Genomic DNA, 17492 nt, shown 5'->3' with positions numbered 1-17492 from the left:
AATAATACAAAATTTTAAAGACTCGGGCCATAGGGCCTATAAGTCACCTTACATAAATGATTAAAAATGATCCACGGATAAATACTCACTACAATAATACAAGAATATATATAACTGAAAATATCAGCGTCAGTAATGCGAAGGAAAATTAAACAAATGAAATATTTGGCACTAAACTATTATATCGACAAAACTGTTGTCTCCTTTCCACCATAACCTAAAAACAGAGATGCTTTATTCTAGCCCTTCTCGACCGGTAGGTTTTTATCTTTAAAAAGAACGAAAACGACCGAAGCCTTCGATTCCATAGAGGCATATTTTACTTCGATTTCTGTGCCAGAAAATGCAAATGCATTGGCAAGCTGAGAACCAGCAGTTGCAACAGTCTTATAGTGAAGTCCAGCTCTTCTGTGATGAAAGGGTACGTCGTTTACTTGTTTGCGTAAAATTGGTCTATGGCATACCAGTATAATTATGAACTTCAAAGATATTTCAGTCTCAGTTATGATGAATATTAACATAAAAAACGGGCCGCTGCCCGGCTAACCTTGTTATACTTGTTTGTTTACCGGTTTTATAGTGGACGCAACTTGACCCCGATGGTTGACCTTTGTATTATAATACATAATGAGGCACAACCTATTAGTGAAAAGGAGTGTACGTAAAACACTATAATAATAATCTCTTTGCATTTAAAAACACGAGCTGCACGAGAAAATGGAAATATAAATTTGTGTAAATATGAATTAGTGTATTGGAAAGTTTTAAAGAAAACCTGATCAAATTTAAGTATACATACTGTATACAAACTAATACGGCTACACTAAGCACCCCCTTATTTCTACAATGAAATAATCGATATGAATAATCAGCCTAAGGCCAACCATCGCGGTCAAGTTGCGACTACTATACCAGTGTTGGTTGACAGTGTTACGCTATCTTGTGTACCAGTTAACAAAGGTTAATAGCATTTGAAGTCGATGGTCCGTATATCATGTTACTGTTTATCATAATTGTGTAGTACATTATACATATATATATCACCAACGAATGCGGGAAGTTTATTTCTACTTTTTAAACGAAACACTCATTGGATTTCCGTGATTTCAAGTATAAGTGGATTGACAATTATTCATAAAATTTATTTCATCACAAGAATGCTTAAAACCTGACTTTATTATAATTCATAAAAGGAAATAAGCAGCTTAGGTGCCGGGGAAGAATTTTAACATTGATCAAAAAAGAAAGGTAATATTTAACACATGTATTCGTATAAAAATATTTAAAATCTAACATATAATTTTTCATTCGAACTTGTGCTAAGGGTCATGCTTATAACTTCGTAATGATACTCGAGGGACAAAATCCGAAGTATAAAGTACTATTAACAACAAACATTGAATACTTTGATCCCTCGACTGTAAATCAATGACTCATGCTAACATAGCAATGATAGAACGGGGTCGGGCATTTTTGACTGGCGTGTCTGGACCGAACATTGTGACATGACGTTATAAATAGACGTTCGGAAACTCCATATTCGGAAATAGACGCAAGCGGTTACCTTCTATAAATACATGTTTTCAAAACAATACATACTAGAGTATATTTCCGTACGGTAGATAAAGGTGAGCCATAAGTAACTTTCTAGTTCGGCAATACCCTCTCACGCTTAAGTGTTCGGAAGTGCCCGACTCCGCTCTTCTGGATACCTTCTTTTCTTTTAATTAAAAACTTCCGTGTCAGCAAATTTCTTTTAATTATGATGATTTTTAGAAGCGTATATGTAAAATGCGGAAGTTGTGAAACTAAAACTATTGGACTGTATTATCCAGGGTATTTTCTGTTAAAAACATGACTGTATTCTTGTTCTAAAAGTGGAATGATATTTCAAATGTGGTGAATTATGGCGGATGGATCTTTGTATAAAACGTCCACTTAAAGTAACTGCATTTAAATAGTAAGTTATGTCTGTTAAATAAATAAAACAAATAGAAATCAATGCTACGTAAAGAAAGATTTAAAAAAATGATATGACGAGATAAGAGTTGCCTTATGAATAATTAAAAACAAAATTTCAACACGAATAGGCTTATGCATAAATTCAAAATAAATTTGAAGGTTGCTTCAAAACTAAGACGCTTATTAATGTAATACTGAGAGAAACACAAGACCCTCAAAAGAAGGTGGCGAGTTTTACTTATCAAGCAATTTCAGGAAGATAAGTGTGGGTTTATATTTTCTAGATGATGCATCCACCAGGACATATAAAGAGGAATAACAGAAACAAAAACGAATATTTACGATACTGCGGTGAGTAGATCTTGTAAACAATATGTACTTTTGCAAAACTTTGCGTTGTTCATTTCAAGAGGACTTAAATTAGCTAGAGTAAAACGAAAGTTGTATTACAAACATAAATGTAATCGAAACTGGATACACGTTAAATTATTTTCTGTTGACGTTTAATACTTTTGGGTATTTTTTCCAGGGTCTAAAGAACTTAAAGCTGTTTCTCCGAGACCGGAACATTCTACAACTGTTGCTGCAGACGTTATATATTGTGTCTGTCCTGTTGATAAACCAACTTATTCAAACCCGCTTTTCCCATCTAGCGAAAATAATACTGTAAAAGAGAGTAAGCCAGTTCAAGCAAGTGATCATGAAACAGATACGCTTGACAGTGCTGTTATTGCAATTAACATTTCAACACATTATAAACCCGCTTATGGAACAAACCTTCAAAATTTGAACCAGCCATATCGTAGTGCACTTTCATCAGACATATCTACCTCAAGTCCACCATTAAACGTATGCACCTCAAGCCAAAGTCAAAACGTATCCGAAAGACGGCATTCAACTTTCAATGGTTCCTCACAAGTAGCACTAAATTCCAGTACATACGTTCCGAAACCTCCAAGATATCCCGACAACGCCTCCTTGGTCAACAGAATGTCAACTTTTCAATATCGGTTATGGGATGTGAACAATAAACCGGATATAAGAACTCTAACAGAATATGGTTTCTTTTATACAGGTACTGTTTTATAATATATAGAATTTCTTTTTAACTACAGTATTGAATGTCTTTTGTTTGTTATCCTTAACACAAAGAGTTGTAATATAAAAATGACCCGATACTCACGACTAAAATTGACAACCGAAAAGAGCGGACGCAATGGTCCAGTGGTAACACTGCCTGACTACGAAGCAAGGGGTCGTGAGTTCAGGGCATCGCTGCACCAAATAAAGTTACTAACTTTTGGATAAGAAACCCATGTATGGATGCTTTAAACCTGGCATGCTTAAGACTTTTGGAAGCTTGCACTATCTTCCCCCTAAAATTATGAAAGTCTTCTGGGTGAGTCAGCCATATGGGTTACCATTGTCGACTATAGATAAACTTACAAACAATCAAACAAACAAAGCAACCAAAAATATTTCATTTATAGATGAAGACGTTTGTTTCGCTCTTAACTATGACAGTTGATCAATTGATCTCGAGAAAACGGCCAGCTACGATTCTGTTCATTATCAATTTAGTTAATATAATCACAGAAATTGCGGTTTATATATCACAACAATACTAACTTCACTTTTATGGCGCACCAACACAGTATAGGTTATATGGCGCCAAACCAGGACTACAAATTTTGGTTCCACATTTCATTTACATCGAAATAAAAACATGAGGTATGGAATCAAAATTTGCATACCTGTTGGAATCACAGAGTTACTCCAAAACCAAGTGTTAAGACCCTATTAGTCGCCTTTTACGATCATGCAAGAGTAAGGCAGTGGTTCCAATTCTTTACATACACAGATTGTCCCAGAACCATATTCACGATCTTAATTTGACAGCAGTACTAACTTTCTCCCGGATGCGGTCACAGCTTTTTATATTAAACAATCTTAAAGTGTTTACTTTGAAATTACTGATGAAATAAATTTTGTAAACTAACTACAATTTCAATGCTGTCTCTCGACAGGAAATGGCGACCTTGTACGATGTTTCCAGTGTGGAATCGGACTTAAAGATTGGGTCAAGGACGATGATGTTTTGGCTGAACATATCAAATATTCTTCTGACTGTGACTTTCTTCGTCAGAAAATTGGTAGAACTGAAACGGAACGGTTAAAGGTTTGTAGAATAGCTTAATTGTATAGTGACAATAGTACAGGAGGCATATGGTTATCATTGTAGCTGAATATTAGGAATCAAATAAAACCCTATTTCTATATAATATTGTATTTTATAATTCAATGTGGGTTTGTCTTTATAAAAATCAACTTCTCAGCGCGAACCTGTTGTATCCGGTACTTTCTTATATGTAGTTACATTAACTTTGCACTGAGGGTGCAATCTCTGTGGAAATAATGAAAACAGGAAATAGGAAGAGAACAGTTGATAATAGGACTTGTGCTATCTATACTAAAATTGACAATAGAGTGTATTTATTTTTAATGTCATATGGAGATAACTACAGCATGTTTATTATGTGATAGCGCGACACAATCGAACGTATCACGTATTTATAAGTGGTTTTAAGTACAATGTATTGAACAACTTATCTTTAAGATTATAAGTATAAAGTCCTCAGTTGTAATTATAGTACTTCCAGTTAATTATTTGGAAGTGCTCAGATTATATTTAAAATTGAAATTCCACCAAGTGGCCAGTACTTATAGCAAAACAAGGGATGAGATAATAATAATAAGATACATATAATGTAACAACTGTTATTGTAAAATATACAAGTAGACATGTTTATATTTGTATACAGCCATTAACTTTTGTTATTTTCAGAACTCATTGTTTGTGCATGGTAAGTGTATATAACACAGCAATCTTTCAATTTTTACCACAACTGTAACATTGCTATGTAGGGCCGTTCTTCAGATCACATTTTTCACACACGTGTGAGGAATAAGAGCCCATTCTTCACATTTTTAAATATGATATATTTGTTTGTCCAAAAAAAAAAAAAAAAAATCGTTGGACAAGAGAAACACATTTTCATAGATTTTAGTGATGTGACATATTTATGGCATCGTGTTTTCGTCCTCGTCATTATGGTATTGATGGGCATTATTGTTGTGTTGTCTTCAACGTCTGTTCTGTTTGTTTGTTCGTCAGTGGGTCTGTTTCCACAACTACTACGAATGACTGGTACCAGACTTTGTAGTGCATATCGGTTTTGCAATCGGTACGGCCGCTTAATTTTTGTAAGGGTTCGGGACTTTTTACTAAGTAGTTCTGAGTAGAATATATAGAGAAGACATTATCCGAAACCTGTTCACAAAAACTAAGTATGCATTGTGGGACTACATGTACATGAAGCTCGTTCCGCATAACGCTTCTCAGGGATTTCTGCTACCAATACGATCTATTTCTGCTGCTGCTACTGCTGCTACAATCATGCTATATTGTCATTATTGTTATTATAATTATTATAACACAACAAATGTTTTTGTTTACAAGTTGGATAGCTTTATGTTAAATGAGTACACACTCTTTTTACATCCAAATGTTCAGTTTTGATCAGCTGTTACCTAGAATGATATCGCGACAAGGTGGTTACAATATTTCTTGGCTTTGATATGAAAAATATAGGTGCACGGATTTATCGAAATATAAAGTTAATTCTCACCCTTGTTATCCGGATAATACGAAATGCTGTGATAATTCCAAAATGCTACACAATGACAGATGAACACTTCAGAAAATTTCAGGTTTTTCGGTAAGGTGCTTAGGCTTGATAAGATATTTTACCCACCAGATGTTGCAAAAAGAACGAATGGTGATTTGTTTCCATGCAACCCAAACTATTTTACTTTATTTTTGTGAATACAATACACAATATGTTAAATAGTTTACAAAATCCATGTAAGTTCAGTTTGAAAATTCATAGAAAATATTTAGAATTGTTTTTTTATGCTTGTAATTCACTGTATACACCATTTTACTATCTGACACAGTTTAGAGTAAGTTGTTTACGTTTGCCGTTTTTATGTCAAAGCCATCTTTGTTTGAAAAATGGATAATAGCCGAAAATGACCATGGATAACGCCCTATATGTGTTGTCTTTGAAAGTGGATAATAGCCGTCATTGACTTCTTTCATTTACATTCCATTATACATTGACTAGTTTTGTGTTTGTAGACATGTTTTAGTGAATGAGTTTGTAACAACATGATGATATGAACCTGTTAACGATTTTTATACTGGTAACAGACACAGCAACCTAAGAAGTAGAGCATATGAAACCCATCGCAGATTAAGAGTTTTTGCCTCACATGTTCTCGGAAAGAAATTTTAACACTCTATCCATGAATGTAATTCTTACAATTACAGAGATAGTCCGAATGATGACTTTGGATAAAGACCCAATAAAGATAAAAAAAGAGATGGCCATATATTGGCGCTTGTTTCAGTGCTAGTGGGGTTATCCGATAGTCGACCTATACAGATCTCTGGCACCTTTAGAAATGACTTTTGAAGTTTGGCTGGAGGTTAGCTTCAACCTACCAAGATCTACGAGACGTATAATACGGTTCAAAATTGCCCGGATTTTTCAACACCACAAAACTTACCACAGATTTTGAACAGCAGTCAAAATACCATAGTTATTAAAAAAAAAGATCTCAAGTACAATTCATAACACCAACTTTATGTATTGAACTTACAGAAGAAGAGGGAAGGGGATATTGAACAAATATTAAGTTAGTGAACGTAGATCTTCCTATACACTGGGACCAACTCTATATTTCAGTATAGAAATGTTTGAGTCTTGTATTGCAGATGAAATTTTAGTAGGGTAAACATTCTAAGGGGGACGACTTTGTATGGAAAAGTTAACAAGTGTACTGAATTATTAAGTACAGTATCAATCTATCATCAGTTAATGGAATGTACTTCTTCTATGAATTTACAGCAGTATTCAACATAGTCCAGCAAAACTGACCTGTTAAAGTGCCATAATTATCACACACTTAAAATGCTAACAGACCCTAACGTACTTAATTTCTAAATATGGGTGTACCCCCTCCCCCTGTGAAATCTCAGCATATTTAGATTCAGGTGTTAAATTTACCTGTTCTGGCTTATTTAATATTTTACCAAAATCTAGCAGAAACTATACAGGCATGTAAGCTTTAAAACCTTCTGACAGCGGAACTGAGTTTTAAAACAGAATTTTACAAAGATATAGACATTTACCCTTTTGATAAAATGTTTCAGGAACATCTGGTACTGACCATGTGTATAAAACATTACCTTGGTCATACTACAATAAGTTACCACAATTTATGAGTATACTTCTTTATCCACAATCGGTACCTTTTGAACAGCATATGCAAAATTTATAACTAAAATATTGGCTATTATCCTCATAGCATTTCGGGCTTTATCTTCGAAATTTCTATGAACACTTGGGTCAGTATCCATCGACTACTACATATGCTTATAAATTTGTCAATGTGGGTTACTTGATCTAAAATAAAAACTTTTGAACATGTCCATATCATTGTTATATTATAGCTAAATAATACAAAGTAATATTCATTACCGAAAATCCATTAAATGAGGTTGACAACGCTTTGAATAGCCAAACTCAATCTCAAAAGCAAATGTACACATTGTTTGGGGCTCTCCATACTGAACAATATGTCCCATATGCAAATTGTTTAGTGCAAATGGTACAGCTTCTAAACCATGTTGAATAAGTTATAATACTTTAAACAATCAGAATGAGTAATTAGAAAATATTGACAAAAACAATGTCTATACCAAGATTGACATTTCCTCCAGTTTGTAGCATTTTGGAATTATCACAGCATTTCGTATTATCTGGATAAAAACTTTGTCAAGGGTGATTATGTTTACCCTTTTTATTGGATAGTTTCCATAGAAAACGAGCATAATAGCATATGATTGCGGTAAATATATTTCAGAGTTCATAACCCAGCAATATGTGAAAATGATATACAGATATAAAATTGGACATTAATAGTTAGATGTGAAGAATGCGATTCTGTCATCAAAAACCTCCAACCACTAAAAATTTCACAGGAAACGTGAAATACGTGACTGTTTTGTGTGACAAATGGGATTCCATTCTTCACACGTGAAATATGTGATCTGAGTTGAATAATGACCTACACCGCATCAGAGTCACGACCTACTTGAATCTCCCTACAGACTTGTCAGCGCTGTTTTTAAGTTTTTATTATATGACATGCAAGGAGACATTTTTAGCTTTGTGTACAAAATCATTAACAAAGTCTCAAAATATTTAAGATTTCTGGCACATTTTTATTGTATTTGACGTGTGAACACCCGTGAAAATTCTTTTCATATAGTAGTACACGTCATTATCAAATTTTAAACCAGATTTTACTCCCTGGTTTGTATATTGATTAATATATACACCATCCTCTTTGTCTAATAAACATGCTTTTAAAACATTTTTTTATTTCTGTAGAACAAGCTAGCAGTAGTAAGCAGACTTCATCAAATTCATACAAGATCCGCTCACCCAGATATCAAACCATGGGGGCTAGATTGACGTCATTTGACTCATTTCCCCGGCATATCCTCATACAACCCCGGACTCTTGCTGTAGCTGGATTATACTACACGGGCAAAGGAGATCTATGTCGATGCTTCGCGTGTGACGGAGGTCTTAAGGACTGGAGTACTGGGGATGATCCTATTCAAGAACATGCAACGTATTTCCCAAACTGTCCATATATAAACCAACTGAAAGGACAAGAGTATGTCAACCAAATGCAATCGAGAAAAACAAACAGTAGTTTCACAGTAAGTATATCATATAAGAATCTTTCAGTGAACCCAGGTGCTTATTGTAATTTCCAAGTCAAGAGTAATAGTTTATGCGGTATAAATTTCCACAAAATCAGTTCTCCGAGAACTTGGTATTCCCATCTACACCTACACAAGTGTTTATAAAATAATTTTAAAGATACTGAGAAAACTATTAGTGTTGCATAAGAAGAGTTGTTATTAAAAGTGCAATAAAAGAACGTTCGTAATGACCTTACGAGGATTGTCCTTTTAATGAATATTTATAAACCAATGCCACTGTCTTCCCTTCCTGATTACTGTGAATTACAAATATGGAATTGTTCCAATAGTTCTTTTATAATAAAATGTAACTTGTAGTCCATTGGTTTAAACCAATCAGGTAGTAAAGATAATCTTGTTATGACGTTAGTACTAGTGCGTGAGTTGTTTAACTGTGTACCTATGTTTACCCGGAAGTTTGTAATAGGCATGACTTAGACTAGCTCCTAGACTATAATATATCTTTTTACATTTTCATGACTGAATGTAGTGAACTGAGCCAGTCTATATCCTATGTCCAATATCATCTAGAGTGGTAATTTTAGCATCATTCCTCTGAGAAAATCCTTCAAAATAGACTGGCTTTTGTCTCTATGAAAAAAGGGGAAAATGTAGAAATATTGTATCATCAGTCTAGTGGCTAGTCTAGGCATGACTTAATGCATTAGAAGTTAAACTTAAAATAAACCATTCGATTAAATACATACAAACATTAATGAAATGTTAAAATGAGGAAGTTGCTTTGTTGATTAATACCCCGATTCAACGATTCAAAATTAAAAATCATATATTACAGTATAGTATAGGTTTATGTTTAAAGTCGACAAGTAGAGAACCTGACAAATAAGATATATGATTATTTATTATAACGCACAGCGCAGAAAGATAAACCATATATCAGAACATGCAGTTCTTGCTGTACCTTAACAGGCTTATACTTTAAAATAATTCCAGGGAACATCCGGGAACGAAACAACGTCGCAAGAAAAGGTCCAAGGAGGTGCATCGTCACAAGCAAGTAACCATGCAGGGATCGAGCAAGGTGCGATGTCGCAGGTATCGCAGTCTTTCGCGACACTTTCTATGGATAAACTTAGCGTCGAAAATAACGGTATGTTTTTCACTAGACTGCTACATGTCAAACTTTGTATCATGGAATTTACTGAAACTGCAGGCCTGGATCCAGGACCCACCCCAAGTTGGCTGAGGAATGACCTATACTCATCAAAGTTGCACCAAACTATTTTGGCTAAAGGAATAATATTTTCTCAAACTTCCGACCCAAAAATAACAGAGGCCACCATTTCATACCTTTTTTTTTAAATTTTCCCGGGGGTGTCCACCCTGAAGTACCCCCACCCCACCCCCTAAACCGATGATGGTGTCCCTCCTGTACCTCAAAACTTAGACAAAAATGCACTAGTTACCACCATTTCATAACTATATTTCAAAATTTTCCCAGGGGAAAACCACCCTGAATCCCCTAAAATGATGAGAGTACTCTCTCCCTACCTCGAAATTTAGACAAAAAATGCACCAGAGGCCACCATTTCATGCCTATATTTAAACATTTCCAAGGGAAACCTAACCCCGCTACAATGATGACTACACCCTCTCGGAGATCTACCTCGAAATTTAGACAGAGACAACCATTTCATACCCATATTTAAAAAAAATCAGACCCCTTGACCCCACTAACACGAGCGGAGAGCCTTCTAACATACCTACCCCCACTCGGCGCTGAGAGCCTAGCCAGTGACGCCTTCGTTCTAAACTGGTGCCCCGAAATAAAATATTTCTGGATCTGAGCCTGAGCTGTACTTGCTGATAGATACGAATACTCTTCTGACCGCAATAATAAGTGTAGATTCTTTCAGTTTGACCACTTAAAGGTGCAGGAGCCGTTATTACAGTTGGTATTTTCCGTCCAATATCTTCCTCCACGTGTGAGTTCGGCATTTTCCGCCGATTGTCACCGAAATCATTACTCTTATAAGCTACATTTACGGCCGAAAAATGCCGAAATTACAGAAGAGAATACGAAATAAACACGGAAATCGCCGAATGTCAGTACGGGTCCACTACCTTAAGATGAAACCAAATCATGTACATTTTCTTACCGGAAAAACGATTTGCTTTAAGATACCTATTTTAAAATTAGTTCATTATTTGAAAAGACTTGATTTTTGTCCTGCCATCTTGTCAGTGGTCTAAATGCTGAAATAAAATTTAAAATGTATAATCATTAAATAAAATGCATCTAACTTCGTATCAGCAGAGGTCTTACAGTCGTTTGGCAAAAAAACAAAATTTTACTAGTGAAGAGTTTGCTCATTATACAGTTGTTTGTTTATTTTCTCTCATGTCTGAATGGGGTTTATACAAATACCATTTAGATCCTTTTAAAATTACTTTATCTCCACACCCACCAAATTATGTCTTTGATATCCTTTTCCTAATTTTGTTCCCTTCCATAGATCGTCAACTTCTACCCTAGCATAAGTGATCGACACAAAAATAGGGAGAGAGTTTCTATAAAAGCTAAATGCGTCCTACTCTATCCTCTATGTTAATATATGTATTATTATAACAACCGGAATTATGATAAATAAAATATTGTTTAAACCAAGAGAAATTTGTTTTAATTTTCAGCATCTAGTGTTTTATCCTCTCAAGTGTTTCAACAGCTTGGTTATACAGAACTGGATGTTAACACTGCTAGAGCGGAACTACATAGAAAAGGTTGGTACTATCCCTATCCATCTGTTCATGAAACCAGAATTTCATAATTTTGTTTTGTAATTAAAAGATCAATTTTGAGAAACACGTATAAATTGCCGTCTAAACTGCTAATCAGCGAATGTGAATTTGAATATTGTTGCAAAACAGTTATACAATGAAAGTAATATACTTAGACTTTGTTGTGGTATTTTCGGGTCCTTTTAATTGGATCATGAAGTTATTCAACATTTACGTATAACAGAGTTCCGCTAAAGTCGGTGTGTGAAAGATGTTGCATATTTAATTACCTCTTATTAACTTATAGGATTACGAATTGGGTTGTGTTGTTTTCTATATTTACTGGTATATTGCTGATTAATTAAAACTGAAATTCAAAAAAAAAAGCTATGGATCCAATTTAAAATTGATCTTATTGTTTTGTCCATATAATTGATTTCCCTATCTGTTTACATATTTTAAATACAGTTTTCGTCAGTACGGCGTTCTTTTCATAGGTATATTCACTTATTCGTTTGATGGGAAAGTCTGGTGTACTTCACATATTGTCAGAAAACTCGAAAATAACATTCAATCGATACAATCGAATTAAGAAAATCAAATGTATATCGTTTGAAAACACAGAATGCATCCAAGTAAAATAATAATAGCAGACTCGCTTTGATCCTGTTATGTATGGGTATGTGTACTAGGACAAAGTTAAATAACGATGAAACGAACAAATAAATGAACAAAGTGTAAAACACTTCTGCGTATATTGTAGGTAACATTGACCCTACCTCTGAAGACATTGTTAATACTATACTAGATCTTCAGGAAAGAACAAGCCGTCAAACTGAAGGTGCCACTGGAAATGGTAATAAAAGTGGTATGTATGAACCAGAAAGAAATTCCGAATCATTTAATCATTTTATAACAGTGGTAATCAAATCGAAATGAAGATCTCCTTATTACTGTATAAAATTTAGAAACAAAGTGCAAACTAAAGTAGTAATTTGTTAATTCAGCTTGAACGGAATGAAATGAAATGAGTTTTATATCAGTCTTAGACTATTTAATGTCAGATTTACATACTGATATTAATGTTTCATCTTTTATTTTATTCTCTGATTCAGAATTACAGGAAATGCTGGAAGAAAACGAGAGGTTGTCGGAGATTGTACACTGTAAGCTCTGTGTAACTGGTGAACCGGATATCCTGTTTCTACCCTGCGCGCATCACAAAATTTGTCGCATATGTGCAGAAAATTTAACACATTGTCCAGTCTGTCATACACAAATAAAAGAAAAGGTCAAAACATATAGGGCATGAAACGATTGATATTGAAATAAAAATCAAGTCTATCTGATAAATAGTTGACTTACCATTTTATATATATAGTCTTCAGTTTAGATTGTTTTCAAACGAATACTATTTCTTCATTACTAGTACAAACTAGATTTATGTCCACAGGACACAGGTGCACCTTCCCTCCCCCATCTCGTCACTGTACATGGTTTCATGAATCTATGCGAAACGTTTGCAACACAAATTATTAAGAACTTTATATGTATTTTTCACTATTCGAAGGACCATTACTCTTGCCTAGCTGTGTGAAATCCCAAAGAGAACACCAGGTGCAAAACGTCACATGCTATAAACCAACCCTTTAATGTTTTATGACTCTAGGTCAAATACATTTAGGGATACAAGCCAAGGGTCAAAACGTCTCAGTTGCACAAATTCACACGTGGATCAAATGAATATTTCTACATGGTTTCATGACTCTAGGTGAAATATTCTTTAAGATATATGCAACACAAACTTTTAAACACTTTGTGTATTTTTCACTGAGTCAAGGATCATTACTTCAGACTGGTTTAGTGAAATCCAAAACAGGACACCAGGTGTGCAACTAGACATGCTATATAACAGTCCCCAAATGTTTTATGACTCTAAGTCAAATACCTGAAGGGGTCCTTCTACGTATACAAACTTGTTAAGATACTTGCGAAACTAACTTGTATCCAATTTATCAATATCTTTTCGAAATTCAAGGGCTATAACTCTGGTCTATAACACAGTCTGAAACTCGCCAACTAACAAAAGAAAAGAGTTAAATTCAGATTAATTATTAATACCAACCCAGTAATAATAGAATAGGGCTGTTATCTGCATCTCATAAAACAACGAAGCAGTGTTTAATGCGTGGCACCACTTTCATCCTACACACTGTTTAGTTGCAAATAGCTCATACAGTAATTAAGATAATAGAACATTATATCCAGTATATTGTGTTGTTGTCAGGTCATATAGAGAATAATGTACAGTTGTCCATCTTGGGCGTAAAACCAGGAATAGAAACCTTTGAAGAACAACAGATCTTCCGCAAGCTATCACATGAAATATTTCAACATTCCGAATGAGGTTTGATTCCACAACTAATTGTTTTATAAGGCAAAAAGAAATTACACATAAAAACAAAACAAGTAAAGATGTGTGCAAAAACACCACATGGTATTAATATGTCAGTGACATTATAGTGCTAGAAAAAGTGAAGACTAACAACTTTGTTGCTGCAATTTTCATTGTACGTTATTAGTCTGGTCCACAATTAGCATTTAATCACAAATACCCTAGTATTAATATAAGTATTATTAATATATATACGGTTTTTATCATAAACAATGCCACGACATTTGATTTCCACTAAAGCCTTATCAAACAGCTAACTAGTAGTCACAATTACCAAAACAACGGTCCTTTCCTAAGTCTTAATGTGGCATCATACAAGTTTGATGCATTTTGTATGGGTCGAAAGGGAATCTGGTAGTTGCAGGTAATAGAAAGGGTGAATGCTGCTGTATCAAAATATGAACAAATTGCCCAAAGACCTTTTCGTTTAATTTGGTAAAAACATTTAACATGTTATTTTACTCGTTATATGTATAATGTAGTTAACCCTGGTACATTTGTGTATGGGTTTTTACGAAATATATTTCGTTTTTTACGAAATAAGATTCCGTTTTTTACGGAATACATTTCGTTTTTACGAAATAACATTTCGAAAAATCGAATTTTTATTTCGTAAAAACGAAATAAAAAAGTTTCACATGTCACTTTACGGGCACCGTAACATATAAACATTTGAAAAACATTTTTTTATCGTTGCATATCTTTGTTTATTCAGTATCACTCAGAGATCTATCCCTGCTTATCAGACACCAAAAAAGATTAAGATAACAAAACTATCATGTTCTTGAACTTAATTCTAAAACTCTTATGAAAATTAGTTTCGGGTTATAAACTTAATATTTTCGTTTCACATATGACATGCATTTTGTCATTAATTCTTATAAAATAAATGAACTTTAAAATATTCGTTTACACAGACGGGTTTTTGAGCCACAAGTACATAAAAGTCTGTTATACATTTCTTTTTCTTTCTTTTTTTTAAAAGAAACTATCATAACAAATATCCATGTTCTCGAGACATTTTGAAGGATTCTTTTGAATGAAAATAACGTCAAAGAAAGAAAATAGGCCATGCAAAATTGATTACTAGTTCGTCGGGAATTCTTTGACAATTTTATTTTACTTTTTCTTAATTTTGACAATTTGAGAGGTGGGTACAATTTTAAAAAGTCTTGTTTTAACAAATAATAAAATAGGGTTGAGTTAAATAAGAGTATGATATTTTTATCGTAACTAATTTTGGTACTGTGTGATAATATTGTTCAACGATTTGTAGCTGTTTTTGTAATCTCCACAGTTACTACTGTAATAGCTCTGTTAAAATTACGATGAATATCACTAAGAATAAAAAGCTCTCACAGACCAAACATAATGATGACATTGTGACAAGTAATGGTATTTTTGCAACACGTAATAGGGATTCCAACACTTGATGCATCTACTCACTTCAAATTAAACCACTTTACCTCAATTGTTATGCCAATTATTATGTCGTTTAATTGAGATTAAATTTATGTTTCCAGATTGTCAGGAAAATAAATCAAACAATTGTAGATATGCGGAAATTACAATTGATTACAATGTTATGTACGATATGTAAGTGAAAAAGTAAACAGGACTTTGATGACTTGAAAGGATGGACAGGGTAATTTGGAGATTTTTGTAAGTACAGCCAGAACTGGTACCATGTGTCATTTATGATTGCTCACTCAATGTTAATGGTTGGTATTCCTCGGCTCGAAATAAAACCGATACAAAATATCATCGTTAAATAAACTACTTAGATGATGGTACTATAACTTTGATGCTTGTTCAATGAAATCAACAATGGTTTGGACACTCATTATTTAAATTGCTGGAAAATCCTTTTACGTACTTCAATTGTATAAGTTCGTTTACTTCATTTGTTCTTCAATACAAATCAGTGAAAATATTTTATAAGAATAGGTTTCAAATTCCTGTCTATACAATGTATGTGTCATCTGACGAAGTAATAACATTGTCATACAATATAATTAGAGATCTTTGTTGTTAACTGTTATACGCTGTTATTTACTTAGTTTAAAAATGTTGTTTTATTTTTATATATTTTTAATCTTTTATCATTAAACCTAATAAATCGATTTACGTTGTCCATTTCATGTTGTTTTTTTTTATGGTTACATAACAGTACACAACTATGCATTCAGGCCCCGTGTTCATAAAACGTTTTCAGTCTCAGCTGAGTTTGATAATGAAACTTTATTTGTCATTTATATCTAAATGGCATGACTTAAACTTAATTTCATGTCAATAAGAGTTTTCGAGTGACTATTCAGTAATGAACAGTCTCAGTTGGAATTTAACCTTGAAGATTAAAGAAAAATTGATATTAAAATTTCAAATGAAACAGCTAAGACCGAAAAATGTTTTGTGAACACTTGGCTAGGTCACGAACTTGGGCCTGCATAGCAGAGTAGTTAAAACTTTGAAACACTTGTACCTGTCCGAAGTTTAAATGAAAGCTATCCAGCTTGCATGGTGTTCGCATGCGCCTGAAATAATGACGTGCTCGGAAGTCTTTCTCGTAGCCATATGACTTGAATTGTTTTGATATAACTAGATAATCCAACTACGCATAAAATATTTTTGAAAATCATTGTACATCTTAATCATTGTCGTACATGCATAATAAGCGGCAAAATGGGTTTTAAAAACTAAAGTATTTCCTATTTAATATAAAGACAATTGTTATAAACTGACTTGTTTCAAGTCGTACATGAAATGTATCTTTACCTAATAAGTTTGAAAATATTTAGTTTACTTTATATAGTCAAGTCAATACTTTTATTCAGAGTCACAGTTTACATAGTGTAAATACATGTGAACAAATACATACACATAATTTATAAAGTTCATACGGGAGTGGTAATTTCTGAAGGGGAAGTGATCAAATCAAGAAGACACTTTAAATAGAAAAAATGATACTATACGATGAAGAATATCAATAACATAATGTCAGATTTAAATAGCGGGTAGAAATAAAAAGCAAAAGCAAAAATAGAAGTTGAAAAATAAAACTACAGTAAACAAACATTGCTTTCAAATGATATGGCACGTTATTTTTGTTTATAAAACGGTCTCTTAACGCGACTTTCGAACCATCGATAAGTAAACAAACTGTACATTTCTAATCAGTACTGACAATACGTGTCCAATGTAAAAAGTAAGTGATTTTGAGGGTGGCCTACTGGATTATCAAACTAAATTTTTGCCATGCCATCGATTTCATTTTAACATGTTTCATATTCAGTACCAAACAGTTACACCCGTCCCTATAAAAACCGTAACAACCATAATTATTATATGAGCCGTGCCATGGGAAAACCAACATAGTGGGCTTTGCGACCAGCATGGATCCAGACCAGCCTGCGCATCCGCGCAGTCTGGTCA

General features: G+C 33.7%; 1 protein-coding gene across 2 annotated transcripts; it reads left to right on the top strand.

The window, feature by feature from the left end:
- The first annotated feature begins 934 nt into the window (after positions 1-934).
- On the top strand, positions 935-16196 carry LOC123546992 (baculoviral IAP repeat-containing protein 7-like). 2 transcript variants are annotated; one of them, XM_045333714.2, is made up of 10 exons: positions 935-1248; positions 2247-2313; positions 2492-3037; positions 3990-4141; positions 4808-4826; positions 8484-8821; positions 9821-9977; positions 11519-11608; positions 12369-12473; positions 12721-16196. In XM_045333714.2, the coding sequence occupies exons 2-10, from the start codon at positions 2247-2249 to the stop codon at positions 12915-12917; spliced, it is 1671 nt and encodes a 556-aa protein (XP_045189649.1). In that variant the 5' UTR covers positions 935-1248; the 3' UTR covers positions 12918-16196. The 2 variants fall into 2 exon arrangements, with proteins under 2 accessions (XP_045189649.1, XP_045189657.1); XM_045333722.2 differs by lacking the exon at positions 935-1248 and adding an exon at positions 1656-1960.
- Positions 16197-17492: the final 1296 nt, after the last annotated feature.

The sequence above is a fragment of the Mercenaria mercenaria genome, chromosome 15 (genome assembly GCF_021730395.1).
Source record: "Mercenaria mercenaria strain notata chromosome 15, MADL_Memer_1, whole genome shotgun sequence".
Classification (NCBI taxonomy): domain Eukaryota; kingdom Metazoa; phylum Mollusca; class Bivalvia; order Venerida; family Veneridae; genus Mercenaria; species Mercenaria mercenaria.
The sequence above is the reverse complement of the archived record's forward strand: the minus strand, read 5'-3'. Positions and strand labels throughout refer to the sequence as shown.

Bases quoted from the DNA above. Each gene is read 5' to 3' on its own strand.
- LOC123546992 (XM_045333714.2), top strand. From the start codon at position 2,247: ATGATGCATCCACCAGGACATATAAAGAGGAATAACAGAAACAAAAAC. The intron at 2,314-2,491 runs GTGAGTAGATCT...TATTTTTTCCAG, and splicing joins CGAATATTTACGATACTGCG to GGTCTAAAGAACTTAAAGCT. The intron at 11,609-12,368 runs GTTGGTACTATC...CGTATATTGTAG, and splicing joins AGCGGAACTACATAGAAAAG to GTAACATTGACCCTACCTCT.